Here is a 27854-nt window from a genome sequence, read left to right on the forward strand (position 1 = left end):
CAACCTTCCTCTGGGCCAGGACAGCAAATTCATCTCCATGTGGCCTGAATCCAGCCTGTCCTCCAGCCCAAAACCAACATTTTACATGGGGATGGAATTCTTCTAGAGTACTTGCTCTTTAGAAAAGGACTAATTCATTATTTTTACTGAATAATGCTCATTGGCCTTGACATATGTGACAACAGAAAAAGATTCCATTTTCAGCCTTGAAACAGATTTATCTACCTGAATGTGACATGTAATAAGAGACTCAAATATTCTTGTAATAAAAAAACCCCACATGTCTATCAGTGAGCTTTTGAAACCTCCCTCTTCAGACTCCCTATCTTTGGCCACTTCACACAAAATAAAGCATTCATGATTTTATCATTTCTCCTTCCATTTGCAAGGGGATCATTTTGGGCAGGGCATGCCCTGATAAAGCGCATTAGGTAGGATATTTCTGGAGAAAACTGAACATAGAGCTCCTGGATTAAACCTTTTTACAGCACCAGTCCTCAATTGCATTTTTAATCCTTCCTGACCAAGGGCTTCCTGCATGTAAACAGCAAGTGCCTGGTAAAACCGCCATTCTCCCTTGTTACTCCTGTCCTCATTTGGGAATGTGCAAGCTTTGCTTTATGGAAATGCATAAATATAAAGGAATGCATTTCAAACTGAGCACCAAGAGCTTCTTTTGCAAGCTCCACAAGATGACAGAAGTGTAAATAAAACAACCTTGGGTATCAGACAAGTGAAATAACAGTATCAGCACAGACTGCACTACCCATCCCATGGCCTGGCTCATTCTCCTCCTGGGGTACTTGGCAGAAGCCTATTTCTCCCTTGGCAATGAGCAACCATTCAGAGCACATCTATAACCTGTGCTGTGCTCTCAGCTCTCCAGTACAGGCCCTCCTCAGGTACCAACGTTCTGCAGAACTTCAATACATTATCAATATACACAAGTGTCTTTAACAGCTCATGCAAGCAAAGGACTCAATGGACACAGGTTTTCATGAGCATCCGTTTGAGGAAATCTGGGTGCAAGAACTGATCCTTAAACTAAAACAGCAGACAGGCAGGAGGAACACCCTGTTTTGGTGAATTGCAAGCACTTCCTCTTACCTCTCCTCACCCCAACAGTCATATCCCCTGCTCACAGGGATTCTTGTCTGCGAAGCAACTGAGCTGTGGCAGAAAAGACACAGGAACTGGCTGCTCCGGAGTAAGGTTTTCTGGCATAAGTGCAGCAGTCCAGAGCTGTAGCACGAGCCACCAGAGCCTAGAGGACTGTCGAGTGCCCCTGGTAGTACTGTCAAGGAATAATTTAAGCTCTTGCATCTTCGGTTCCAGCTTCCCTGCACCCTGTCCCCTCTCTGCCATCCAGCACTCTTACTGCATGCAATTGCACACCACACTTCAGGGAACAGAGAAAGCAAATCCTTAAAAGTAGTTCTAAGGAACCTCCAAGTGTATTTACACAAGCTAATTTTAAACTAACTAGTAGGTTACTGCTAGCAACTAGGCAAAGCAACAAAAAGCTCTGCTGTAACAAAGCAGATCTTGCAGCCGAGAGCCAGTGCCATCTGCTGCAGTTACACTGCTGTCAGTACTAGCTTGAAGGTGACCCACATACATCTTCACAGGTTGCAGTTATAGCCAAGTCCACATTAGGCTTGAAGTAGCCAAAGAAGTCTTCCCTCCCTCCAGTTATTGTCCTGGTTTATGCAAGGAGAAGACTCCAAGGACTGCACAGTTCCTGGGAGGTGACCTCACATCAGAGACAGTGCCTTTGTTCTAAAGCATCCTCAGCCAGAGGCATCCATCACTGGTCTTGTGGCATCCTCTACTAAATCCATGTCTAAGCAGAGCTCTTCTCCAACACTCCTGCTGTTTAATCAAGAGCAAAATGAGATCACATGATGCACTGATAAATCTCATGCAGCAAGACAAATGTGAAGGACCTCACACTGGATTTATGACAAAGCAGTAATGTTGCCTCTACTCCTCTGCTACTGAGCAGGAGCAAATTCAGCACCAGGAGGGTCAGTGATCAAAGAACCATGGAATGGCTTGAGTTGGAAGGGAGCTTAAAGCTCATCCAGTTCTAACCCCCTGCCATGGGCAGGGACCCCTTCCACTGGAGCAACTTGCTCCAAGCCCCTGTGTCCAACCTGGCCTTGAACACTGCCAGGGATGGGGCAGCCACAGCTTCTCTGGGCATCCTGTGCCAGCGCCTCAGCACCCTCACAGGGAAGAGCTTGTTCCCTTAGATCTATCCTGAACTTCCCTTGGTTTAGTTTAAACACATTACTGCTGATGTATTTTACCTTTATGCAGTAGAAGTTGCTCAAAAAACCAAACAGCTTCAAAAGCCAAACAGCTTTATAACAGAAACAATCTCCATAATGTCTGATCTTTCAGAGACTTCCAGTCTCTGAGTCCAGTCTTCCTCTACAAGAACAGGAAACCCAGTTCTGGCACATAAGAAAGCTCAGCCCCCAAAGCAATGCCAAGTTATTTGAATATTTTTATACAAGCTTTTTATAAACCACACTTTTTCTCCTTCTGAATTTCAAAACAAGCATCCAAAACAACAGCAAGGCAGTGCTGGTTTCAAATATGCCTGGGGAAAAGAATGAATACTCACATTCATTCTATACATTCTCAATATACTACATTGCTGCATGGGGGAGCACATAGTACAAAAATACAGTTAATATTTGTGACTTGTTGAGGCTGATGATGGAGGAAGCGAAAGAAAAACATGTTTCCCGTTACTCATCCCACAGGATGTAAGCTGGTGATAGATAACAGAACTCACTGTTACCTGTCAGCTGTTACTGAACAGAAGAGCTAAACCATTAAATGCTAAGGCAGAGATGCTCTTCATTTGAAAGAGCTGAACTCATTTCATGTACTAATCCTACCAGAAAGATTATAAAACAGCCTTAACGCTAAGGCAGGTTTGTTCTGGGCACTGATCCTAAAGGGTTTGTGTAAGACAAATATTGTCAAAGTGTTACATATTTAAGATTTTATTTTGTGTAGAAGATATAGACATACACATGCATTTACTATATGCACAGGTACATATATGTGATTTCTATCATGCAGATGTTGGCAGACAAGCATTAGGAACATGACAAGCCCAGGTACTAGACATTTAAGTTTCCTCTGCAGAGCCCAATGCCAGCTGTGTAGAAATGGGGATTTCCAGTCCAAAAAGCATCCAAGTTTTGCTGTAACAGTTGCTGGGCAATGAAGAACTTGTGCAGGAGTTTTCCTGGGAAGAAAGCTTAGTATCTGTTTACTAGGGAGCGAGCAGATGTGTGGCTGTGGCTGACTCACAGATGCTCCAAGTCAAACACTCATTCACCAGTTAAAGTATGCAAATAAAATGAAGTTGGAATACTGAAAGGAAGAATTGTGATATTAAAAGAGACCTGAAAACAAACAGGGAACTGAGGTGATGATCTGCAGACCACACGTTATCCAGGACCATGCTCCTCAGGGAAGCACTGCCTGATACAGCCTGTATCTAAAGATCCAGTGGACCAAGCTGATGAACATGAAAACATCAGGAGCCTGCTGCACACAGATGACAAACAGCAGCACTAGCATGCAGCAAGATGAGCTGCAGCAGAGCTGGGTCAGCAGTAGCCTCAGAGGAGACAACAAATCAAACTCTCCTAGCATAGGAAAGCCAGGGGATTATGTTGACTTCCTACATGCACACATGCACCATGGAACTGAGTAACAGAGAGGAAAAACAAGTCTATACTGAAGGACAGTAGAAATTGATGTAAAACCACAGGAAGGCTAACACAGCCACTGACTAGCAGTTAAGAATGGGTTCCTAACCTGTAATAGCCTACAGTAAAGACAAAATCCTAACTCCTTTAGAGGCAGCATTTAGTAATAGTTATGAAAGGACTGACAACATGATGCCCACATCAGGGACCAGATTCAGCAACCCAAGGTGGCCTAAATGCTGTGTTTCTAAAATTAAATGTTACCTGTTCACTGAAGGTTTTTCTGGACATCTCAGAAAAATACTTAAATAAAGCTTCCAGAGCTTCTGCAGCTGCAAGAAGAGATCAAACACCTACAATAACAGTAGGCTTGGGAAGACAGGCCTCCTTTCCAGACGCACAGTCACTCAGAGTACCCTGCTGTGCCCACTGAGCCCTGGGACAAACAGCCCTGGGTGGCTGCTCAGAATCAGCCTTTCCACCAGCTCCATTTGACCTCCAGCTTACTTTGCTGGAACCTTTTATTCTCATCAGGAAAGAGCTGCGTTCTCTCTCAGTAACAAGCTCCTAAATACCAATTTTCTCTTCCTCCTGAAAGAGGAACACATTGGGAAAGCTAAAATCTCAGAGCTCACATTCAGACTTTTGTAAAGGCTTTTAAGCAAGCCGACGCTGAGACAGCCTCAACACAGAGCCCAGACAAGAAGGATGGATGAGCTGCCACCCTCCTTCCCACGCCCCCCACACATGATGCTCCCACTGGGATGAATCACCTCCCTGTGCTCACTCAGCCGGCTGAGGCAGCCCCATGTGAACACACCTGCACCACAATGACACCGGCTGCCAGTGACACAGCAGCCAAAACCACCTGAGAATTCCAAGGAAGCTGTGGCTGCCCCATCCCTGGCAGTGTTCAAGGCCAGGCTGGACCGGGCTTGGAGCAAACTGCTCTAGTGGAAGGTGTCCCTGCCCGTGGCAGGGGTTGGCACTGGATGAGCTTTAAGGTTCCTTCCAACACAAACCAGTCTGGGATTTTATTATCTTAGCAACTACAGGATATTGGTTTTTAAGGTGGTGACTGCTGCTTACCCTTTGGCTGTAACCCAAGTTTACAGCCAAATCAATTCAGCTCTTCCAACAGCAGCTTCTTAACTCCAACACTGTTTTACCCAGTGCAGTTAGGACGATGCTCACAGCTTTGGGAATTTGGCTGTATTATTGCCAGCATTCTGCAATGTTTGCAGAACCACAATTTATTTCCAAGACTGAAAGGTCTGCCTGATCCAAAAGAGCAGAAGAAACAAGGGTGTTGAAGGAGAACTCCTACAAGCTATGAGTATCATACAGCATCTATAATCTAAACAGGTTGTTCTCCCCAAAGACATCATCCTCCAGACAAGTTCTTTATAAAAGGATCAAGTAAGATGATTTCAGAAGATATATCTTGTACCTGTGATGCTGTGCCATACATCCAGGAAGCTGTTTCCTGACAGTTTAGCAAGAACATCAACTCCACCTTCCAATTAAGCGTTAATGACCCAGAATATGTGCGTTTGCAACGAACACATCCAGTTCTGGAGTGTCTGCTGCCTCACATTTCTGCCATGAGCCAAGATGGTCCACCATTTAATTACAGGGAAATGCTACTTGTTGTGTTTCATCTAAACCTCTCCTTAAAATGCAGAAAAGGAATGAAACATCACACAGCCACGTCCAAGGCGTTAGCCTAGGATGGAAGTCGCAGGATTTTAACACATTCGCTGTGAAAACACCTAATAGATGCCAACTTCTTCCCATTTATTTAGAAAATTACCCAATGGCAACAGGAACAAGGTTAAAAATATCCCCTTAAACCTGAAATCTGCCTTGTGAAAGCCTGAGATGCTGCTTTCCCTGCAGATTTGCAGCTCACCCCCATCGCTGCTGGGCTGCATCTGGCACCAAACCTCTCCAGGACACTGACCAATGTATCAAACACCACAGTGTTATAAGCAGTTTGCATTTAAGACACAATACCTTGCAAGTATTTCTGTATTTTTTACAGAAAAGGCATGTGACTTGACACAACTCTAGGGCATAAATTACTCCAGATTTTTTGATAGAAGGTCATTGCTTTATTGCATCCCAGGAGATCCAGAGAAATGTGTTAAATCTTTTTATACTGCAAACATCTGACCTTCCTGAACTGAGTATCTGACATGCTTACACAGGAAAGAGCAGACCAGGGCAGCAGTGGGGCAAGAGTGCCTCAAGAACTATATATTCCACCTTGGTTTAACAAGCAGCAGTTACTACCAGTTGGCTCAAATGCAGAATAATGGGATATTGAGTTGAAAGATTTCTGTTAACTGTAGCAACTGTGCTCCTCACTTGATTTTTAATGCTCACAGATCTTCTCCTGGAGGTCAAAAACCCTCCTGAAGACATCCAATCTGGAAATTTAGTCATAAAAATCTGCTCTTTGCCACAGAACTTCCCAAATTTGAGCCAGCATCCTGACAGGTTTGTGAATGACTGCATCAGTAGAGACCACACTCTGAAGCCCATCCTTCCAAATAATACTGCAGTGACCGAGAAGGATACAAGTCTGTTTGTGATGACTTCCCAAGACATGTACACATTTGCAGAAGTGATCTCAGGAACAGAGATTTGGATTTAGTTTTCTCCTGTTTCCCTAAAACGCTGCTGAACACCAATTTCTTCATATTACATATTAGGAAGCACCAAAAAAAGATAAGTGATGCTTGAAGAGCTAAGCTGATTCACACACGTTTCTTTGGTTGCCTGATGACGCCTGTGTCTATGAAGGCTGATTCCATATGTCAGCAGAATCAGACTTAACCCATAACCATAAAATCCAATCCTTATTATTCCAACTTTGTACCAAACCATCCAACCTAAAACTGTTCTGGGAATGACTGCAAGGAGTGCAAGTGAGCACACGTTAGTCCAACAATGTCTTAAGCACCATGGGAACATCGAGGGGTACAGTTTGTCCTCTGCTACTCTTCCCATTACTGCTACACTCTCAATTTTTACAGTTGATTTCAACAGATGTCACAGTACATCTTCTGCTCAAGACACAGGCTCTTCTGGAGGAGATGCAGCACAGTTCCCCAAGGCAAACAACATAAGTACCTGAGTGAAACCAGTATCACTTCCAACCCAACATAGATGTGAATTTCTCCTGAGAAGCAAACAGGCAAGTGTCTCCTATCACTGCGCTAATGGCAATACCACTTCACAAGTCCCAGACAGCAAATAAAGAAAAATTTAGGTGTTAAACCATTTGTTACATATTAAACGGCCATTATTTCTAATCACCATGAACTGCTGTACGAGTTGCAGCTATTACAAAACCTTAATTTTCCTTAAAGAAAAACACATCAGTCTCTCTGATAGGAAATCATCACCAACATCCAACATACAGCACACAAGAGTTCCTCTGAGGAATGTCAGACCTCTTGCAGCTTGCAAGAGTAAAGCTACAGCCACAGAGACCTGCTTTATTTACTACACCATTTCTCTGTGTAGGTCTCCAATCCAATACAAGCAGAGACACCGCTTGTTCTGGATCACGAGCTTGACACTGCTGGAACAAGGCACAGAAATCATCTGGCCCTTCTGGCCCTTCTATATCCCTTTGAGAACTAATTCCTAATGAGGTTCAACTCAATTAGCTACAGACAGCACCAGTTAACTTCCAGAGAGCCAGTCTTGGTCCAAGGGATTTGGACACAGCCAGACAGCTTCAGCCCATTCCTGCTTCTGGAGCAGATGCTGGCTGATGTCTGAGCAAGACCTAGTGCTCTGTATGCCTAACGATTCCCATGCAGAGAGAGACTCAGAAGAAATTATTACAGAAGCAACCATTATTTCTAATCCTCATAAACTACTTTTCCTGTAAGCTTCAATCATTGTTACCCATTGTCTCTTCCTTGCAACTGAGCAAACTCAGTGTAATTACGGGAGCAGAGGAATCCACCTGAAACAGCAGCAAGCCATTGGTGAGAGGTGGGTTGTCAAGTTTGATTTAGAATATTACTAGAAGATTAAAGATTTTACCTCTCTCCTACCTCAGGAAAGCCATTCATTTCTCTGTAAATGCATACATACACAAATCCAGTCACACAAGTCTAATAAGAGAGATTAAGCTCCAAATTGCACTGCAGGAGATTGTTTCAGGCCAGAAGTAGTCACAGGAGCTTCCTCTCCCCATTCTCAGGTTCAAGCACCTTTTAAAAATGCTGACAACAGAACAACATCAGTGTCCCACTATTAGACTCACTTGTTATACCTAGAGATATCACACACCTCCACTCTTCTACCTACTAGTCCTTTTTTATACAGACAAGGATCACAATAGCTCCAATGTCACACGCAAAGCAGATGCTGCTGCCTGCTCACCCTTGTGCGAGCTGTTGCTATCCCACATGCAAGCTGGAGGGAACAGGCAGTTGAGTTGTTAATTCACATTGACAGCATCCCAAACCAAAGCTATTAAAAACCCACAGATCTCTCCTGGGTTAACTGCAAAGGGTGAGATGAAGAGAAAAGGTGCAAGGAAGAAAACGAGACCCCACATCTGAAGCAGGGACAGAAGAAAAGCTCTTCACAAGAGCCAGACCTCAGAACATGTGGGGGTTTCTCAGTTAATCAGCATTTCTGAGGTGACTCTCTAGGAGATCTGCCATCTGTGACACCCAATTTCTCACCACTGCTCTGCACCACACCACTGCACCATCTGTCCTCGTGTCCACCAGGCAAACCATAATAGAAACCAATAAGAAAGCCTGTTCCCCAAGACCTCAATCACTGAACTGTTTGGCCAAGACAGAAGGTATCAGCCTGAAGCAGACATTAATCAAACCTGTGACTTGCCAAGCTGATAGCAGGAAAGCATTCCTGAGCCTACTGCAAAGAGAGCAACCTTAACTGCATCTTGCAGCACTTGCAGATGGACACCTGAAAGCAAAGGGGATATACAGGGCACTACAAGGAGTGATTTGACAGACAAAACTGTTCCTTCACATCTTAAGGCCTTTTTGGCCACTTGCCGATGTTATCTAAGCAATCATCAATAAGGGATTCTTTTATTTGTCAAATAAATACAGAATAAAACCATTGCAGAGGGCAATTTCAATCCACCTCATAACATGGTGCTTGGCTGGTGTCCACAGGGCAGAGGAGGCCCTACAAGCCTGCCCCATATCCCACAGCACCAAGGGGTCACCAGGGCCTCAAAGCATCCTTAGGGGACTTCAAAATCCTGCCACAACTCCCCATGGGGACAGGGAGCACCTCAGCCCCTCATGGAACCCCACAGCACCAAGGGGTCACCCCACCCTCTGTACAACATCCTGAGAGGATCCTGCCCCATAAGCCACAGAGAGAAGGGCGACCGCAGCCTCACAGCACCCCTCAGGCACCCTAAAATCCTGCCCTGCTCCCCACAGGGCCTGAGGGACACAACAGCCCTTAGGGAACCCCAGATCCCGACAGCAAAAGATCACTAGAGCTTCACAGCACTCTTAGGGGACCCCACGATCCAGCCCCACACCCCATACAGAGAGAGGTCACCCCAGCCTCAAGATGCTCCTGAGTGAGCCCTTAGAAGCTCACCCCACAGCACTGAGGGGTTCCAACAGGCTCACAGCACCCCTGGGATACCCTAAAATCCTGCCCTGCATCCCACAGAATCACTGCAACCTCCCAGTAACCGTACAGAACCCTAAACCCTTGACTCACACCCGCAGGATAGGGCTCACCCTGGCCTCACAGCGCTCCTGAGGGAACCCTACAGCCCTGTCCCGGGTGCCACATCACCAGGAAGCCACCTCAAACCCCCCAGCATCCCTGATGGACCCTCGAAAGACCCGGCCCCACAGCACCCTCAGGGCTCCCCCACATCACTGGGGGGGGGGGGTCACCACATCCTCATAGCACCCTCAGGGGACCCCACACACCCCCCGAGGCTGAGCGGCCCCCCCGGCACGGGAGCAGCCCGAAGCCACCGAACCACCCCCGGTGCCCAGGGGAAGCGGAGGAGGGGGGACAGCGGAGGGGGGACAGCGGAGGGGGGACAGCGGAGGGGGACAGCGGAGGGGCCAGGCAGGGCGGGACGAGGAAGACCCGTCCCCGTTCTCCCCCCACTTACCCGCCCCGCCATCTTGCCGCTGCGCCCGGCCCGCAGCGCCGCCTGACAGCCCCGCCGCAGCGCCGGTCCCGCCCAGCGGCCGCCAGGGGGCGGTGCGGCGCAGGCGCAGCTGCGCGGCTAGGCGGGTCTCTAAGGGACACCGACTCCATGCAGCTCTCTGATTGGCCTAGCGGCAGAACGTCTGATGGTAGCGGTGCTGGGATTGGTCAGTTGGCCCGTGGGCGGGGCGAAGTGGGAGGAGTCACGGTTCTCCTCATGGCGGGCGGCAGGGGACTGCGGCGCCTTGAGGCGGTGTTGGTGCGGCCTGGGCGGCGGAGAGCCGGCCTCAGGCGAGGCGGGGGGCACCGGGGGTTATCCCGGGGCTGATCCCGGGGCTGGGAGTGTTAGCCTGGAGCCAAGATGCGGTCTGAGCCCTGTGCTAGGAGGGTTGAGTGGGGTCAGGCTTCCAGGCAGACCCCGGCCGGCTGAAGGGCTGGCAGTGGCAGGGGTCGGTCAGGGCCTGGAGTGCCCATCACATCTCTGGGCCTTAGCATGGAGTCCTGAGCAGTGCTGCGTGAGCAGGCTTGCGGTGCTTGGGGGAGAAAAGGCTCCAGAGGGAAATGCATCAGTCGAGCAGCTGTTCCAGATGGGGTGCTGTGGCCTCCTGCAATAGTACACCCAATGGTTTGCCTTGTTTTCTGTTTGTTTCCATTCAACAGCATCTGGTTTGTCCCAATGGCACGGGTTTATGCTTTATGCTACAAATTACAGGTGTGAGAGAGCCTGAAAGACACATAATGGGACCTTGCACCTGCCACTCTGGTCCGTCAGCACATTTCAGAGGCTGGAGTTAACCTAATACTTCGGTAAAAAGGCTTGGGGCTTATAAAGCCTGTTGCTGAGCCTTCACCCATGATGTGGGTGTCTTCTGCTCATTGCAGCTCTCACTTTTATATGGAGCGGGTAAAACCTGGTCCAGTTTGAGCACTTAGCAGCCAGACTCTGGATACAGATCTTTATGGGGGCTCACTACTATTGTTTGATTGCAACACTACTTCCCTCTTAAGAGCATCAGATCATATTGGATAAACAGCCTGATGCTCAGAGTTTTCAGAGCCCTGTTCCCCTGTGTAATCTTATGCGGGAAAATGAAATTCCAATTACAGTCTTTGGTCCTGACTGAGGGAAGAAGGCAGCAAAGACTTGGACTCCAAAGCAGGGGTCGATACTGGCTCCAAAGCTGACCTCAACAGCCTGGAAATCAATTGAGAGAGCAAGCTTTAATGCATTAGCAACCTGTCACATCGGCTTCCTGCGCAGGGCTTTGGCAACATTATAAAATATTAATACTGACTTTAATTGCTGGTTTGCTGCCTTGAGCAGGTAGCAACGTCAGCTAGAACCCAGGGGAGTGCCAAGTTCATGGAAAACTAGGGAGGCATTTTAACACAGGCAGAGTGGTCGATAGCTCAGTGCATGAGTACAGGACCTGGTAGATAAATGTGGTCGATAGCTGTATGGGCAGATGTGAAAGATGCACAAATTTGGTTTCACACAGAGAGACTGTGTTCTTCCTGCTTGCTGAGCAGTTTCTCCATCTGTATCCCTTCCTGGACAGACATCACTGCAAGGGGAAAATACCTCTGAAAAGCCATTGTTAAATATCCAAATAACCCCTCAGCTTTGGGCTGGAAACCACCAGGTGGTTGTTGCTCAGGAGGGATTTGCTTCCCAACCTCTGTTATGTGTGAAACTGGCTGTGAGAGCCACAGGTGAAAACCTGCATCAGCTGAAACAGTGTTTTCATTGTGGAATCCCAGCCTGGTTTGTGTTGGAAGGGACCTTAAAGCTCCTCCAGCTCCAACCCCTGCCACAGGCAGGGACCCCTTCGACTGGAGCAGCTGCTCCAAGCCCCTGTGTCCAACCTGGCCTTGAGCACTGCCAGGGATGGGGCAGCCACAGCTTCTCTGGGCACCCTGTGCCAGCACCTCAGCACCCTCCCAGGGAAGAGCTTCTGCCTCAGAGCTCAGCTCAGTCTCCCCTCAGGCAGGTTCAAGCAATCCCCTTGGCCTGTCCCTACAGGCCCTTGTCCCAAGCCCCTCTCCAGAGTTCTTTTTGGCCCCTTTAGGCAATGGAAGCTGCTCTGAGATCCAGAAAAACTTCTCCAGTAGTTAAGAACTTCCATTTCCAGGCTGTAGAAGAGAAGTTTTCCTCTGAGCAGGTAAAGGTGTTGGGCATGAAGCAGTCAGCTGCTATTGCACCCCCACCAGTAAGCTCAGGCTGACACCATGTTGGTGATTCTCACCACTCTGAGCTTTCCAAATCCCTCTGCCCTTTGTCTTTGAAGAAGTCTCCTGCAGAAACAAATGCAGGAAATGGGACCTCTGAATTTGCAGGGAAGTGGTTGAGGGGGTGGCTGGGGTGGAATGGCCACACTCCCCCACATTTTACCTGTTCAAAGGGGTGGAAGAAACAAAGCAAAGTTCACCCAAACCAGTTGCAAGGGTGCCCTGGTTGCTATTTGGATCTAGAACCAAAGGGAAGCCCAATCCACCCCACTCTGACCTGAACTCCAGCCACCACTTGTTCTCCTGGTGACAGGGCTGCAACTCAAAGAGCTTTGGGCACAAAGCTCAAACCTACAGCCAGCCCCAGAGCTCAGCCCTACATCCAGTCCTTCACTGGGACTAGGAATGAGGGATGAGACTGGGGAAGGACTTCACTACTGAGCCCACCTGTGGTCTGGAGTGAAACCTCCAGCTCCCAGCAGACACAACATTGCCTGCAAACCAGCCCCGCACCGCAGGTGGGTTTGGGAAGGCAGGTTGGGCAGGACCCATGCCTCCACTCTTCACTATAACCTCCCTGTGAACCCACTGGATGGGAGTAGGGAAGCTGGAGGATAATTGGGAAATGGATCACAATTCCTAACTAACTGGATGAAGTTACCCCTGTACTGCCTGGATCCACCCAAACAGAGGTGGCAGCCAAAATTATGTCTGTAAATTCCATAAACAGCTTGGGAATCATCAAGTAAAATACCTCAAGAAGTGAAACCAGTGGTTGGGTTTCAGGGCTCCTGGGTTTTCCTCAGTCCTTTTCTCAGTGAAAACAGCAGTATTCATACAACCAGTGTCCAAACCAGCAGCAACAATGAAAGCACAAAGCAGGGCCGGCAGAGTCCCCTCCTGCCGTCCACTTCCCCGCGGCTCCCCCTTCTGCCCGACAGCCCCAAGCTCCGGGGCTGCCCCCGCTGCTGACCCCCGCACGGGCTCGGCCCACCGCGATGGGAACCGCAGGGCGGGGGGCAGCGGGACCCCGAGCAGCCCCACCAGACGGACCCGGGACTCCTTTGGCTCAGCCCCGGTACAGCAGCTGGGGGGTCCCGGGCCGGAGGAGCCGCCCGGGGCCGCCCGGAGCCGCCGTGTTTCGGGCTCGGAGCGAGGTCTGAGGTACGGGGGGAGGCGCTGTCTCCGGGTGACCAAGGCCCCCGCGGCCTCCCATTGGCTGGAGGGACGGGTGAGTTGGTTTTTTATTGGCCAGGTGCGATGGGAGAAGGGCCAATAGGAATCGCCGTGAGAGCGGCTCCGAGCTCTCGGTGTGGCAACCGCGTGAAGAACACAGAGGGTCATGCGGCGCGGGGAGGCGTGACGGAAAGAAGCGGCTTCTGATTGGTTAACCGCTCAGAGGTTAGCCAATCCCCTTGGCGAGCGCGGGGCGGGGTGGCTGTTGGCCGGGCGCGAGGCTAACGGCTGCCCATCGCCTCAGGCTGGCCGCCATGGCCGGGAGCCGCCGGTAGCCGCTGCAGCCGCTGCAGCCGCCGTCCCGGGGGTTCCTCCATGGAGGTGAGGGGCGAGACAGGGCCGAGGGCTGGGGAGAGGCTGGGCTGGGCGGCTCTTCCTGCCGGAGACCCAACGGGCACAGAGCTGTGCCGGGGGTCGGGCCCCGCCGGGTGCCCGGGACCCACCGGAGCTGAGGGAGGCTTCAGTCACTGCTCCGCCGCGACCGGGCTCAGTGCTGCGGTGCCCTTCTCTGTGGGGCGGCCCGGGCCCGACTGTGGTGAGGGGTGCTATGAAATAGCTCGGAAGTGTTCGGAGTGTAACTCCCGGGGGCCGGAAAGACTTCCGTGTGAGGAAAAGGAGTGTGAAGGGTTTGGGGGTGTCAGGAATCCAGACCAGCTCACTATGCCTGTGTGTTCCCTCATTCCTTGAGACCACAAGTCATGTAGGTGCTAGGTGTCCTTGCTGGACAAGGAGAAAATGTGGCACAGTTAGTGTAGTTCTGACTTTGCGTGTTCACATATGTGTAGAATGTGGCTGAAAACATCTCTATGAGTGCATCCAAATGACTGCAGTGTAGATGAGAAGGAAGATCAGTGCTGTAGATCTAGATTACATATAAAGTGTGTTTTCATCCTCAGCTTTGGAAGAACATCTTTTTAGGGCCAAGTGCTTATTCAGAATACTTTCAGAACACTAATCCTATGAGACTTGAACCTTTTCTGGCTTTATTAGGTATTTTCAATGTGCTGCTATGCTAATATTTAAAGTACTACACAAATAACTTTAATTTGGGAGCTAAAGTATTTTTGGCAAGTCAGTTTTATTTTAGCTTTAAATTTTCTTCATGCACCTCACCTTGTGAAGAAGGGAAGAAAATACACCATCTGCTCTGTGTTCATTCCTTGCTCCCACTGGTGATGGGGAGAGGGGTGGTTCTTAGGTGGAAGTTGGTTCTCCCATAGTTGCAGAACAGGGCAGATTTCCACTGTAGCTCCTGGTATGTGTGGTACAGCAAAACTCTAGGTCCTGAAGTCTGAAAATGCACATCCAGGATGTAATTGGCACAGCAATGAAAGGACAAGAGGTGTCTAGCGATGCACAGAACGGCTCCTCTGCTGTTGCTGGTGAAAGGATGGTAATTCTGCTCCTCTGAGGTGGCTCAGGAGCCTCCCAGCACCTGAACAGTGTGAACAGCTCAGGTGTAACCAGAGGGCTGGTTTCCTTCTAACCTGCACCTTCTGCCTCCAAAACCCCAGGTGAATTTCTGTGGTTTGCTGGGGTATTTTAAGGGTAAATATGAAAATGTTCCAGTGTCAATATGTAGAATAATCCCTTGAAAACTCAGATGGAGCAGAATCCACAGGTAAATGAAAATGTTAAAGAAGTTCCTGTTGGTATAAAATCTGCAGCTCTCAGGTCTATGCATAATTGTGTCCTTCTACCACTTCTTTTTCTTGTTTTCTATAGCCTAAAGTTGCATTCAGAGGTGGCAGTCGCTGCTGGAGTAGCGCCGAAGCTGGCGGGAGGCTGACTGATGTGTTCAGTAGTGTAATGACAGGCTCTGCCTCGCTGTATGGTGGCTACAAATCACAGGTTCTGTTGCTTATAAATGAATCCTTTTATATCTGTGTAAGAGTTTGTGTTGCTTGTAAATAGAATGGTCCAAAAAACATTTCTAGTGCAGTTGCTCCACAAAGTAGTATATTTTTAACATTTAACCCTGTAGAAACAACAGGATTTTTTTTACTTAAGAGCTGAGAAAGCATGTTGTATTTAAACCAAGCAAGCTCCTTTTCACCTAAACTGGGCAGAAAACCTTTCCTCTAGAAAAGTTACTGGCTATAGGTTTCCTGTAATGACTGGGAGGAGGGGAAGTCTCCTGATTCCTGTCAGTGGTCATCTGCTAGAAACTGCTGCAGGCTTTTCAGGCAAGGGATTCTCACTCCTGTGTGTATATGTGTTGGGCAGCAGGCACGAGGAGGAGTTACTTGCAGCCTTGTGTCACAGCATGTGGCTTGCTTGCTTCTCGTGCTGTGGTTACTCTGAGAGTGAACTCCGCATAGAATGATGAAATGATAATTTGATGTGTTTAATATTAAAATCTACCCTTTTATTGTATATAAAATGCAGAATGAAGAAAATGTAGAGCTACCTCAGACGTACAGTTCTTCCCTTTCCACATCAGAGTACTCCGCACCTGTGGACTCTTCCCTTTTATATGTACCATGGTCTACATATGGAGATGATACTAAGCAGCCTGCTGCTGCTCAGAGTAATGCGAAGTCCAGGTAGTCATCTTTGACAGAATGAGAATGTGTGTGTTGATGGAATAGCTGGATTCTTTTGGGGTTTTTTTTTGTTCACTTTAACTTATGAAATATTTTCAATGAAATCATGGTCTTAATGCAATTTTTTTTTCAGGATTCAGCCTGAAAGGAATGATTATGGCAGTGAAGCAGATTTATATGGCCTTGTGTCTAACATCTTGGATGAGCAAGAGAAATCACAGCCATATTGTGCTGAGGGGTGAGTGTGTTGCCATGCAAGCACTGCTGGCATTCTTCTCCCTAAAAGCTACCCTCACTGATCTCAGTCTGTGCTCTCTTAGTCATCTTTGCATCTGCCGTTGGCAAGTCCTCATGCTCAGCAAGGTTTCCTTTCTTTGCTCCTACTCTTCCAATATTTCTCTTGGGATATGTGAAAGCTTTTCTGTAGGTACTCAAATTACATGGTAACTTCTGGCTTTCTGGTATTTATGGAGCTTTTTAATTGACATTTTTTAAGTAAATCCTTCATAAGCATCATGGAAATGCTGTATTCAAATAAATCTCCTGAAATATATGCCTTGGCCTACTTATTTTAATATTTTTTTAGATCAAGATTGAATTCAGATTTTAGGTTTCTTTCTTAATTCATTTCAATTCACAGAAGGAATACACAAAACACAAAATCATACTCTTTGATGCTTCCCTGAACTGGCAGGAGAGAAGAATTCCATGCATGCAAAATGAATGTTTCTTGATGTTAGTGCTACCTAAGCAATATTTACATATCTAAATGTCAGGTTTATTATGCCTGCATTCTAACACCAGAAGAAACGATTAGATAGTAACAATTACTTGTCACAGAATTCAGCTTCAGCATCCCCAAGATACTTGGAGGGCTCACTCTCTTGCTTGCATCTGAGTGTTCTAGGTGTAAGAGTTAAGAAAGGGAACCCAGTTCTTAAGCCAGATACCACTCTTCTTTTCTGTCCTTCCAGACAATTCAAATGGCTTCTGCACATGTGCTGAGTTCTGTAGCTGGAGTGAGGGAAAACAGAGTCAGTCTTGCTTGAGTGCTTTACAAATCCCTTTGCTTCAGACAGTTAAGGTTGGATTTCTCTTTCCAGTACTGCCAGGTTTGGCAGTGACTGCAGTGACTTCCAGGCACAATTGCATTTTTTCCTTCATCTGTTTACAGTTTTCCTGGACAGTGACTGATTGTCCTGTGTTAATGATGGTAATTAGGGGAAGGAAAGGAAATGTGCTTATCCTTGATGTACCTGCAGGAAGCAGTGTAAGGCAGCGTAAGCCACAGGCAAGTCTGGAGCAATAAGATGATATAGAGAAGCTTTTTATTTCGGCTGCTAGGACACAGCTTTGAGAGGTTGTGGGTAATGGGAAGTACAATGATCTTGTTGCTTAACCAGGAGTATTTTTATGGTGACAGATAATAAATCTCTTGACAGGATTTGCTGTAATTTAGTGTGTACACATCACTTGCAGCTCAAAGGCATCATACATAGCTCTTAAGTTATATGGATGGGTTTAGACAAGGCAGAATCCTTTTTCTCCTCTAGTTAAGAGTAACTCTGAACATGACAGTAGTGGATAGAAGCTGGAGTAAGACATCTTTGAATCAATTGAGAGAAAGTATTTAGGGGAGAATTGGGTTCTTAAGCCTTTTCCTGCAGTTGGAGATGGAAGAGGAGCACCACAGATAAGACTAACAATGTGTTTCTTGTTTTCCAAGGAGTTGCCCTTCCAACTTGAAGTCCGTATGGCCCATGAACGTAACCAGAATCATGGACCACCATGACTTATTGCCAGAAACTAAAAGACCAGTTGTTGGAGCTGCCTCACAACAGGGTTTTTATGGTAGTGAATCTGTATCTGCTGCTGAAAAACAGTACTTGCAAAGTGGTACCCTTGCGTCCCAGCAGGAAGCAGATGAATGTTACCACGGGTTTCCTGGCCTGGACCCTGAGGAGCAGAGTCTGTATCCTCCCAGGAGCGATCATGCTAACTGTTGCAACATGCAGACTAATGAGAACATGAAGACAAAACCCTCATATCAGAACTATCCATACATAAAAAACACCTTTATGCCCCCAGCTGGGTATTCAGAAGTAATCAAAGACTCAGGAGCTGATGCTTATCCTTACGGAAGGGAGAAGGCATGTCCTAAAGGAGCAGACACCCTGTCGCACCAAAAGCGGGCGGAAATGTTTCTTCCACAGTTTCATAGATATAATGAAAACACAAATTATAGTAGGTACCCTGAATATTCTCATGCTAGTAAAGCAAAGCCTAACAAGAGTACCAATTGCAGCTTCCAAGAAAATAAAAAGTTAGTAAATGGAACCACTGAGGCACCACCTCTGGACACAGAACCCTATACTAAGTTATTTCAATTTAAATCAGGAACTCAGAAAAAAATACAAGATACCATTTTAGATCAGCAAAACTTTACATTTCCCAAGGCTGTAGGACTTCTACCAGAAAACCAATTTGCAAATGAAGCTTCATTCTGCACTGATTCAGGACAAAAATTTGAATATGGACTAAAATCTTTCACAGCTTGTCCAGGGAATAGTGATTGTGCAAATGGTGTGGAAAAGCAGAAGTTTTCCAAGTCTGATCTTCAGAATTCTGAGTACTGTAAATCGCTTCCATTGTTACCAAATGCAGCAAACCCTTCAGCAGGGACCAGCGTAAGGCCACCTTGGATGAATATTCCAACAAAAACAGCTGCTTCTGCCCCATTTCAGAATCCTTTGCTGAAACTGAATAATCATTTACCTGCTTTTCCAAAAAGTTTCAGTCATTCTAATAATTTTTCACAGTTGCCATCTTCAAATTTCCCTTTAAATAGTAATTTATTTCACAAGTACTTTCAAGATAACCCTTCATTTTTTTCAAGTCTTGATTTTGGTTATAAGACTGCAGAACAATCTCGGTCTGCTGCTTGCATGGAGACACTGGCTAGAAGTGGAGAAGAGAATCTCATTGAGTATTTAAGTGAAAAGAAATTCAAGCAGCCAAATGGATTCTGTGACAATTATGCAGCTCAGCAGTTTGGGATCATTGAAAACATGAACAAACACCATTTCCAGTTGAAGCCACCAAGTGAGTGTTACGATCTGGAAGGACAGAAACGTGCAGATGGGCTGTTGCAGAATGTGTACCAGGATTTCATGGAGCCTCAGGCACAGTTTCATCTCAGGCAGGGGAGTGGAGACAGTAAGGCCATAAATCCCCTGATGTGCCTGCAGGCTCCAAGGTTTCCCAGCAATTGCATGATGGGTGACTTCAGACGGAATCAGCAGCTGGGCTCAGGTGCCTTCCCCTTGGGATCAGGTCGCCTCTTTGGCCATTCCGTTGTCCCTCTGATGGAGTCTCCTGACTTGTTCTCCCATGATGATTTAAAATGTTTCTACCCTTATTTTAATGATAAGGTGTATGGTGAGAGTCCGTTCTCTGGGTTTGTGCCAGCATTTGGATTTCAGAAGCAAGTTAAAAGCCGTAGTGGGCCTGCCAACGAGCTTTATGTTAGACTGGAAGAATGTTACGAGCAGTGGAGAGCTTTGGAGAAAGAAAGAAAGAAGGTAAGAAATAAGAATATGCCATATCACATGTTTGATGTTGATCTCATCCAGCTCAGTCCAGTTAGAGATCACGGGTAATTCTCACTATTATGAGTTGGAATGTTTAATGGGACTTCAGAGTTTAAAGGCTTTGTTTCCCTGTCTATTTGGGACTGAAAAGAAAAGTTTTGAAGGTCTGTAGCCTGTTTGGGAGCATAACTAATGTTGTATTGAATGTTGCACTTAAAGCAGGAATTCAGGGACTTTTTCAGTCTCAGAGTTGGGGTGTGTATGACTAACAAAGCCATGTTTGTAACACAATAAATACAGTGCATTTGGAAACTTTGAAAGCAAATCCAGTAGTTACATTTTGAATTGGAATAAACTTTAATCCTTTCAAGAATTAATTACATTTCTTAGACCCTCGCCTTTTAGTTCTTTTTATGAGGAGTTCTCACCTCCTGTTTCCCTGAAGTTTTAAACCTAAGATATGTTGGAAGGGGCTCTTTTCCCTCCCAGAAACTGAGGCCGAAGAAAGGGTAATACTAAAACACTTGAACTAAAGTTTCATGTAGCTGCATATGAAGCCCTACTTAGAGCAATTGCCCTTCTTGACCATCAAGGGAAGTGCTTCAGGTTACCCTTGTTGCGTGTAAAAGCTGACTTCATGTCCCCAGTTCAGCTCAGTTTGAATTTCAGTACCAGCTGGAGCTGTGAGGGAACCAGGAGTAAAGGCACCTGCAAATAGTGGGGCCAGGCATTTGTCTGAGGAAGCTCTGTTGTGCTGGTCCACCAAAAAAAACCCATCATTGTGAGGGGCTGTAACACAGGAGGGTTGTTGCCAGAGTGTTTCCTGACAAAGGCTGGCTGTTAAAAATAGGAGTCAGGGAGAGTCTGACTTCGGGGGGAGAGCCTGGGGTCTACGCTTGCGTGGAAAAGTGCAAAAGAGAAGAGTTGCCACATGTGTGGCAGGAGGATGTGGTGGGGATGATTAGGCAGCAGCTTTATGTGGACCACCACAAAACAGTCTAAGATATGCAATTTTAAACTCCATTCAGATAGTTGTGTATTGCTCCAGGTATTCCAGAGACACAGAGCAATGGGGTGAGAGAGATGGGCATCTGAAATCTGGCAGTCAGGATTCAAAGTCATTTTCTGATGGCTAAATAAAATATGATTTCATTTTAACAGTTTAACAAGGAACAAGCTTTCTGTAGCTTGACTAATCTACCAAAATTAGGTTAATTGCTGACTTAAACAATTTGCTTTTAATTTTGTGGGTGAGGTCCACATCTATATGCTCCATCTTTTCTTGTCTTGTAATTCTGACTTGCCTCCATTTTATTTAGTACAGGCTGTACAGCGTGTGAGAAGACATAGCACTTCTGAAACACCTTCTTTGGGCATCATTACTTTAGTTGGACTGCTTTCAGTAAAGCAGTTGTTCACTTAAAACAGGTGATTGTCTTAGCAAATGCTTAAATCCCAAATGCCTGAATCCTCCTCAGCTACCAAAAAGGAACAGAAAATCCAACCCCTAAGGAAAGAAATTGTCTATCTGATATTTTATTCTTGGTTCTGTAAAAAAGTACAATTACAGCTTACATTCTTAGGGAGTTATTCTTTTGTTTTCCTGCAGACTGAATCAGCTCTTGCTAAGAATTTCCAAAGGAAAAAGGTTTCCAGTGCTAACAACACTCCAGTTCCAAGGCTGACATCAAACCCATCAAGAGTTGATCGCTTAATTGTGGATCAGCTTCGTGAACAAGCCAGAGTGAGTTGTAGGATTCTAACTAAAAACATCTATTGAACTGATCAGACAGAACTTAAAGTACAGCATAAGATAAGTGAGATGATCAGAGCAGCTTTTCCCAAAATAGCTTTCTTCTTAAATGCTGTGCAGGGAGTATTTCAGAAGTCAGTCTCTGCTAGAATTCCTGCAGCTCCAGGTTCACTGCTGCTGTTACCAGGGAACCCGTGGAGTGGCTGCAGCTCACGTTTACAGCCATACATGCCAGAGGATGCAGCTTCTAGTAAAGGAGCATGCATGAGATGCCACAAACCAGTTGGCTAACCAAACTGCTTGCACAGCTCTACGCTGTGCATTTTGAGCTCTTCTGTTTTGAGTAGCTCAGCAGAGAAATGGTCGTCCTAGATTTGTAGACACTGTGTTACACTAGGTATTTGTGATGGAAAAAGCAAGTTTAATTAATGTTTATAATACTTTGATATATATATTTGCTTGTGAGTCTTGTATTTTTTTTAATGCTGAATGGTTATTTGATGCATCTTCAGCCTGAATTTCTACATTACTAGTTTGCTGCTCAAGCCAAACAGCTATAACCTGTAGGGCAAACATGGCCAATGTATTTGGAGCTGTCTGTGGCTCTGTGGCCAAACGACAGTGCCAGTGCGCAGCATCATGCTGCTTTGTGAGGCAGCAGCCTGCACAGAACTCTGCAAGGGAGGCTGAAGAGAGGAAGCAAGCAGGAGCTGAGCTGCCAGCAAAACAGCAAGGGTCTGATCTGCTTCTTCTGAGGCTGAGAAGCCAGAGCCAGAATGCTCGTGCTGCAGGAGGAGGAGACAACGTGGGCTGAAAGCACAGTGCTGGAGCCTGCCCCTGTGAGGGGATGTAGGATTCAAGGCAGCAGCTGTTGTTCTGAGGAATGCTGGTTCTTGGAGGAACCAGTACTGCTGAGCTTGGCTGCTCGTGAGCAGCACTGGTAGAGGCCATGCTCCCTACCAACCTCACAGAGGTGAGATACACCGGGGAGCCCTGCCTGCTTCCTGCCTGCTGAAATCTCTTCTGTGCAATTGCCTGGCTTTGGTCATACAGCTGACTAGAGAGTACAGTGAAAGACTTGCTGATAGGCTTAGTGTGCACTCTTTACTGCTTCATGAACCCCAAAAGAGCAGTGTTACAAAGTTTCCACTTTCAGAAGGCTTGCCTGTCCTTGTCCTGGTACTTTAAAACTGCATCTGAAAAAGGACTTAATTGTATCTGGCTGTTTGAGGAACCAAACTTCAGGGCAGAGAACCTCAAACCATTGTTAGGTAGCAAGTGAAAAGTAGTTTTAAGAATGCTCAAAAGCACAGAGAGGCAGTCAAACATGGATTCTAACAGCAGAACACTTAGTGACAGCTAAAGAGAAACTGCTACAGAGATTCAAGTGGAAGATGAGCTGGCTGAATCTTCGTACTGTGGAGCATCTAATTAAACCCTCTTGGTGGCCACACACTTACTTTGGTTTTGTCATTTGGGACTTCCACTTGTGGTTGCTTTCACTTCCAGAACAAAGCCTTGCTGATGGAGAGGTGACAGTAGCTATTACAACCACTTAATAGTCAAAGAACAAGCTCTAAACCAGGATCTCCTCTCTATAGATTGTATCTCATCTCCCTTGTGTCTGGGGAGATATAAATCCAAGCTCCATTGTAATTGGAGAATGTCCCACACTGATGTGTGCTGAGTCTGGACATTCAGCTTCTCCTTTACTCTCAACTAGCAAATGAGTTGTACCAGAGAGAGGAAATCAGAGCTTATTTCTAGTAGTGAGAGTATGTATGGGCTGGGGAGCACATTATATAGTTCCTGCTTCAAATACAATTTTGTGAAAACAATCATCAGAGTTGGTTCTGAAACGTCAGTCCTTACCCCACGGTCCATGCTCACTTCCAGACTGCAGGGACCGTGGCTGTGAGCCTCCAGCAGTCAGCCTCAGCATCACTGGGGGCTTGATGTTTTTCCCAGTGAAGGACCTGAATTACTTGGCAAGCCCTGTGGCAGCCAAAAGGGATGGATCAGAGGAGGGCAGGTTCAGTTAATTCCTCTGAGTTGTGAGTGGAAGGAAGGGTCTCTTTGGAGTGCAGGATAAACTTCTGGAAAACCTGAGAGGATGGGAAAGCAAGCATTTGAGCTTTGCTGACTGCTGTAGATTTTGCTTTTAGCTGCCTGGCACTTCTCCCAGGCTTAATATAAAGAATGTACGCATTTAACTGTCAGCTGTGGATCCCACTGGATCAGGTTGAGGTACCTGAAAGCCTGGTCTTCAGAACCTAAGTCCTTTTGTGGCTGTGGATGTGCTAGTAAGCAAGGCTGGGAAACTGTCAGGTTCATCTTACTTTGCTTCACTTGCTTATGCAATCCTACTGTGCCGCTCCTTAAAACCTGGCTTTTTCTTCAGGAACAAATCTAGGGATTTTAAACAGTCTTACCTGCTTTAGCTTCCTGTCCAAGTGACTGATTCCTCAGCTGCTTGCATTCTCTCTGCATTTTTTTAAACTCTCAGTTTCCTTACAAATGTGAAATGTCACTTTTTGATTGTATCGGTTGTTGTTCAAAGTAACTTCTGCATTTTATTCCTGCCTGTGTTTCCCCACCCCACTGGCTTTTGCCAGACCTCAGGTTGATCAGGACAGGTCTGGCAGTGGGAGCTTGCTCCTCCTGGAGCACTCTAAAGCACTTAGCAAGGAGTGGCTGCTCTGTTCTGCTGCTGTGGATGTTGTTACCAAAGTAACTGCCTTGGCCAACAGCCTGCTCTGAGGATACCTGGGGCACATTGGGCAAATTGTCCTGCTTCAAACACCTTTCTAGCCACCCTTTCTTAGGTTTCCAAACCTCCTTGCCAGTTATTTTCCTAGAGAAGCCTACTGTTGTTCTCCTGCAAGACAACATCAAGAACCTTGCTTTGCACTGTGCTCTCAGACCCTGTGTTTCTTCTTTTTAACCTGCAGATGACCATTGCCCAAAGAACATTACAATTTGGAATTTTTAGTTTTATCTCTTTCTGCAGACCAGCAACCAGGTTCCCCAGCGGCCTGTGAATCATCATTTAGGAATGGCTTATCAATGGGAAATACATAATAATGTTACTGTTGTAAGATAAACAAGATAAAACCAATGCAGACTTTGAATTGATTAAGCAAAACTGAAGTATTTCTGAATGCTGGTGCTCGATATTCTCTAAAAGAGCTCCTTCAGTGTTGGATATCCATTCTGAAAGTCAGCCAACATATGTGGTTCCACAGCAGCTTTAGCAAATCCAAACCAAGGCTGGAACAGCACAAGGAGATCATCTGGGCAAACATTGGCTGCCCTTTGTGCAATTGGTTTTCACCCAGATAACTGCAGCAGTACTGAGAGAAGGGAGGATCACAGTGGTCTTGAGTCAGAGGAGTGCACACTGTCAACAAACCACCTTCTGTCATGTGTTTGCCTCAAAGTTGTATATATCTATTATTAACTAGTAGGCTGCATGGGCTAATATTTGGCTATTTTAGCTTTGCTGTTGTGCTGTGCACATCCAGGTATTCTACAGCTTCAGGTTTGGAGAAGAAACTCTAGGTAAGAATTTAAAACCACTTCAGTATAACTTTATGAATTGTTCTCAAAAGAAAATAATGATTATCATTAATCTGTTCTTTCTAATCCTAACTAATTTTCTTGTAAGTCTAGATGAGTGTAGTTTGAATTCCTGTAACATGTAAAAATGTTCATTAGGTTGTGACTTTACTGGGAAAAATGGAGCGCCTTCGCAGTTCTCCCCTTCATGCTAACATTTCCACTGCTCTTGATAAACATCTGGAGGTAATTCATGTAGTGCAGTCACGTAGAAAAGATGAAATTGTAAATGCTTCCAATCGACAGAGGCAAGGAGCTCCCAGATGCCAGGATGACAGAGGTATAACTGCTTACATACTTTTATAAGGTAGCTGAATAGTTCTACACATATTGCAAGTGCACAAAAAATGAAGTGTGAGGGTTATCTGATAAACTTGCAATTTATTTTTCAGTGTCTAGAGCTTCATGGGGTTTAGATGATGGTTTTGAGAGGATGCTAAAACTTTGGGGTAGTGATAAGTGAATTAAATCAGTTTGGAGTGCATTTATTCAACTAATAAATCAGCAAGAGATGAGAAGGTAGTGGGGGTTTTGTAATGCAGTTTGGGATTGGGGATGAGCATAGAATCACAGAACCACTGAATGGTTTGGGTTGGGAGGGACCTAAAGCTCATCCAGTTCCAAACCCCTACCACAGAAGGATCACCTTCCACTAGACCAGGTTGCTCAAAGCTGTTATGATATTAAGCTATTGCCCCTTTCTTCTCCCTGTCCCTCATGTACCCCTCTCACCATGTCTTTATTTATGTGTAGAACTTTCTTGGTAGCTCCATCCTGAATCTGTGCAGTGAGACCAAGCTGGCCTTGCATTACAAATGCATTTCCTCTTCAAGCATGTTCTGTCGTAGACAGGCATAAAATACAGATTGTACTTTCAATGGATACACAAAAATATACTCATCAGAATGTTTTTATACAATATGGGGGGGGGAGTTCACCTGTTCACCATCATTCTTAATTCTCTTTACCTCAGTTGAAGATGATTTGACTTGTTTAGTAAACAGATTATTTTTCAGGATCCTTCAGGAGGATACAGATGTTTCATGTAATTTTCTGAGGGAAAGAAAAAGACCCTTTTAATGTCTTAACTCTCAGGTGCTGTATTCAGCCACAGACTTTAAACAACTCTTCTTTATTACTGTGGGATTTTTCCTTCTTCCCTGGTAATGACCTGAATGTCAACTACATCTCACAGCTTTAACAAGCACATTTATGTGAGGGTCACTTGTTTCTTAGCTTTCTCTAGGTAATCCAGATGACACCATTCCTGTGGTCAGTTCCTCATTCCACACAGCTTGGTGTGGAAATTGGACTTTTGAAAATACAGGACCTGTTAATCACATCTTCTCACTCTGTTCTGTCTGTTATTTCTCTGGAGTTACCCTTCCAAACACTACCTTCTGAAATGCTTTGGGTAACTGACACTTGTGTTGGAGAAGGGGCTTTTCAGGGCGATTCTTCATAGTTCCCTGAATCAGTTTTCTATACCACTCCTTCCAGCTGCTCTAGCAGTGTTCACTGGAGAGGAATGGGTGGTCACTGTGCAGATGAAAGGAGGGTGTCTCAGAATGGGTTTTGCAGAAGGCAGCCCAGGGGGTGAGAGCAGGATGAGCTGCTGAAGGGGGATGGTGAGGGAATAAGGGTAGGCCTCTAAATTCTGCCCTTTTCTGAGGAGAACCCCCAGGAGGGCCGTGCTTTCACCTGGAATGGTGACTTCAAGAACATGGGTTGAAGGTAAGTGCCAGGTTTGTGCAGGAAAATGAAACCTGCAGTCATGCTTGCTGGGCACGAGCAGACTTTGACTTAAAGTCTCCCACTGCTTCCAAATCCCATGGAAGTGTTTGACCTTTTCAGTGCAGCTCAGCACCCCCCAGTGTGACCTAGCTGATGGGAGCGAGTGTGCCCTTACCCATGCAAACTCTGGCTGAAAACTGCAGTGCCTAGAAGAAGGCATTGAATTTGTTTCTTTACAGAGTCTGCAATTAAAATCAAAGCATTATCTATGCATTAAGCCATTGCTGTTGAATAAATGGACCACTGCACCACCTTAATCTTTGCTTTAAAGTGGTGGGGGTTGGCACAAGTTTGCAGAACATGATCTGTAGGCTTTAGTAAAATGCCATAAATGGGCTATTCCTTCACATGCCTAAATAGTTTCTTGGGTTAGGTCAGCAAAGGATCCACAGTGAGGCTGTGGAGGGGTTGCTGTGAAGGTTCACAAGGAGCTCAGGCAGGAAGGGGTGGGCAGTGCCTTTAGTATGCATGTACATGGAACACTTTCAAAGGCCATGAGGTTTTAGGTGCTGACTGAAGAGTAGGCAACAAAGTCAGTACCTAAATTCTGTAGATCTCCTTGTATGAGAGCACAAAAATCACTGCTTTCTCAGATTCAGCTTTTACAACTTTACAAAGAGACAGACAAAACCAGACACTAAAAAGGGCCTAAAACCTTTACTCTCTTTAGCAGTGCCAGGGTGAATCAAACCCAAACAGTGCTTGCTGCTGACCAGTGTAAGAGAGATTAAACTGCCGTTTCCTCCTTGCAGATGTGTTTGCTCTGGCTTTGGCAATTAAAGAAATGATCGTAACGACACGTAAAGCCCGTACGACTCTGTGGTGTGCGCTCCAGATGACCTTACCCAAATCTGCAGCTGGAAAACAGGACCCGGAGAAAGCACTTTGGGAGCTGGAGCAGCCCGGGCAGAAAGCCTGTGAAAACCCGGATGGCAGCAGCATCCCAAGTCAGAGGGCTGACATGAGCAAGCGCTAAGGAACGCAGCACCCAGAAATACAGTCCACAGGGTGTATGTGTGAGATGCTACACTAATTCTTTTTAATTACTTGTAAAGTTTTGAACTAATATTCCTATTTAAAGCTGTATCTTGCCAAGAAGTTGAATTTGCATTAAGGGCTCTCGGGTTCTACTTCAAACTGTTCACATGGCAGCGTC

At 46.1% G+C, this 27854-nt stretch overlaps 2 protein-coding genes across 3 annotated transcripts in view; one reads left to right on the forward strand and one right to left on the reverse strand.

The window, feature by feature from the left end:
- LOC101877099 (vesicle-fusing ATPase) overlaps window positions 1–9939 on the reverse strand; it is a 58834-nt gene extending 48895 nt beyond the window's left edge. For both annotated transcript variants that reach the window (XM_034070142.1, XM_034070143.1), the window contains exon 1: window positions 9895–9939. In XM_034070142.1, the coding sequence (XP_033926033.1) occupies window positions 9895–9906 (12 nt within the window). In that variant the 5' untranslated portion in view covers window positions 9907–9939. The remainder of the gene's footprint in view (window positions 1–9894) is intronic.
- Window positions 9940–13026: 3087 nt separating this feature from the next.
- MEIOC (meiosis specific with coiled-coil domain) lies at window positions 13027–27674 on the forward strand. Its single transcript, XM_034070299.1, has 8 exons — window positions 13027–13392; window positions 15123–15248; window positions 15786–15943; window positions 16077–16181; window positions 17670–19524; window positions 21143–21277; window positions 25004–25184; window positions 27451–27674. Exons 1-8 carry the CDS (start codon window positions 13027–13029, stop codon window positions 27672–27674), a joined length of 3150 nt encoding a protein of 1049 aa, XP_033926190.1.
- The last annotated feature ends 180 nt before the right edge of the window (window positions 27675–27854 follow it).

Source organism: Melopsittacus undulatus, chromosome 17, assembly GCF_012275295.1.
Source record: "Melopsittacus undulatus isolate bMelUnd1 chromosome 17, bMelUnd1.mat.Z, whole genome shotgun sequence".
Taxonomy (NCBI): Eukaryota; Metazoa; Chordata; class Aves; order Psittaciformes; family Psittaculidae; genus Melopsittacus; species Melopsittacus undulatus.

Excerpts from the sequence above, each read along its gene's own strand:
- MEIOC (XM_034070299.1), top strand. The coding sequence starts at position 13,027 with ATGAAAGCACAAAGCAGGGCCGGCAGAGTCCCCTCCTGCCGTCCACTT. Across the intron at positions 13,393-15,122 it reads CCCATTGGCTGGAGGGACGG|CCTAAAGTTGCATTCAGAGG; the intron begins GTGAGTTGGTTT and ends TGTTTTCTATAG. Across the intron at positions 21,278-25,003 it reads AGCTTCGTGAACAAGCCAGA|GTTGTGACTTTACTGGGAAA; the intron begins GTGAGTTGTAGG and ends AATGTTCATTAG.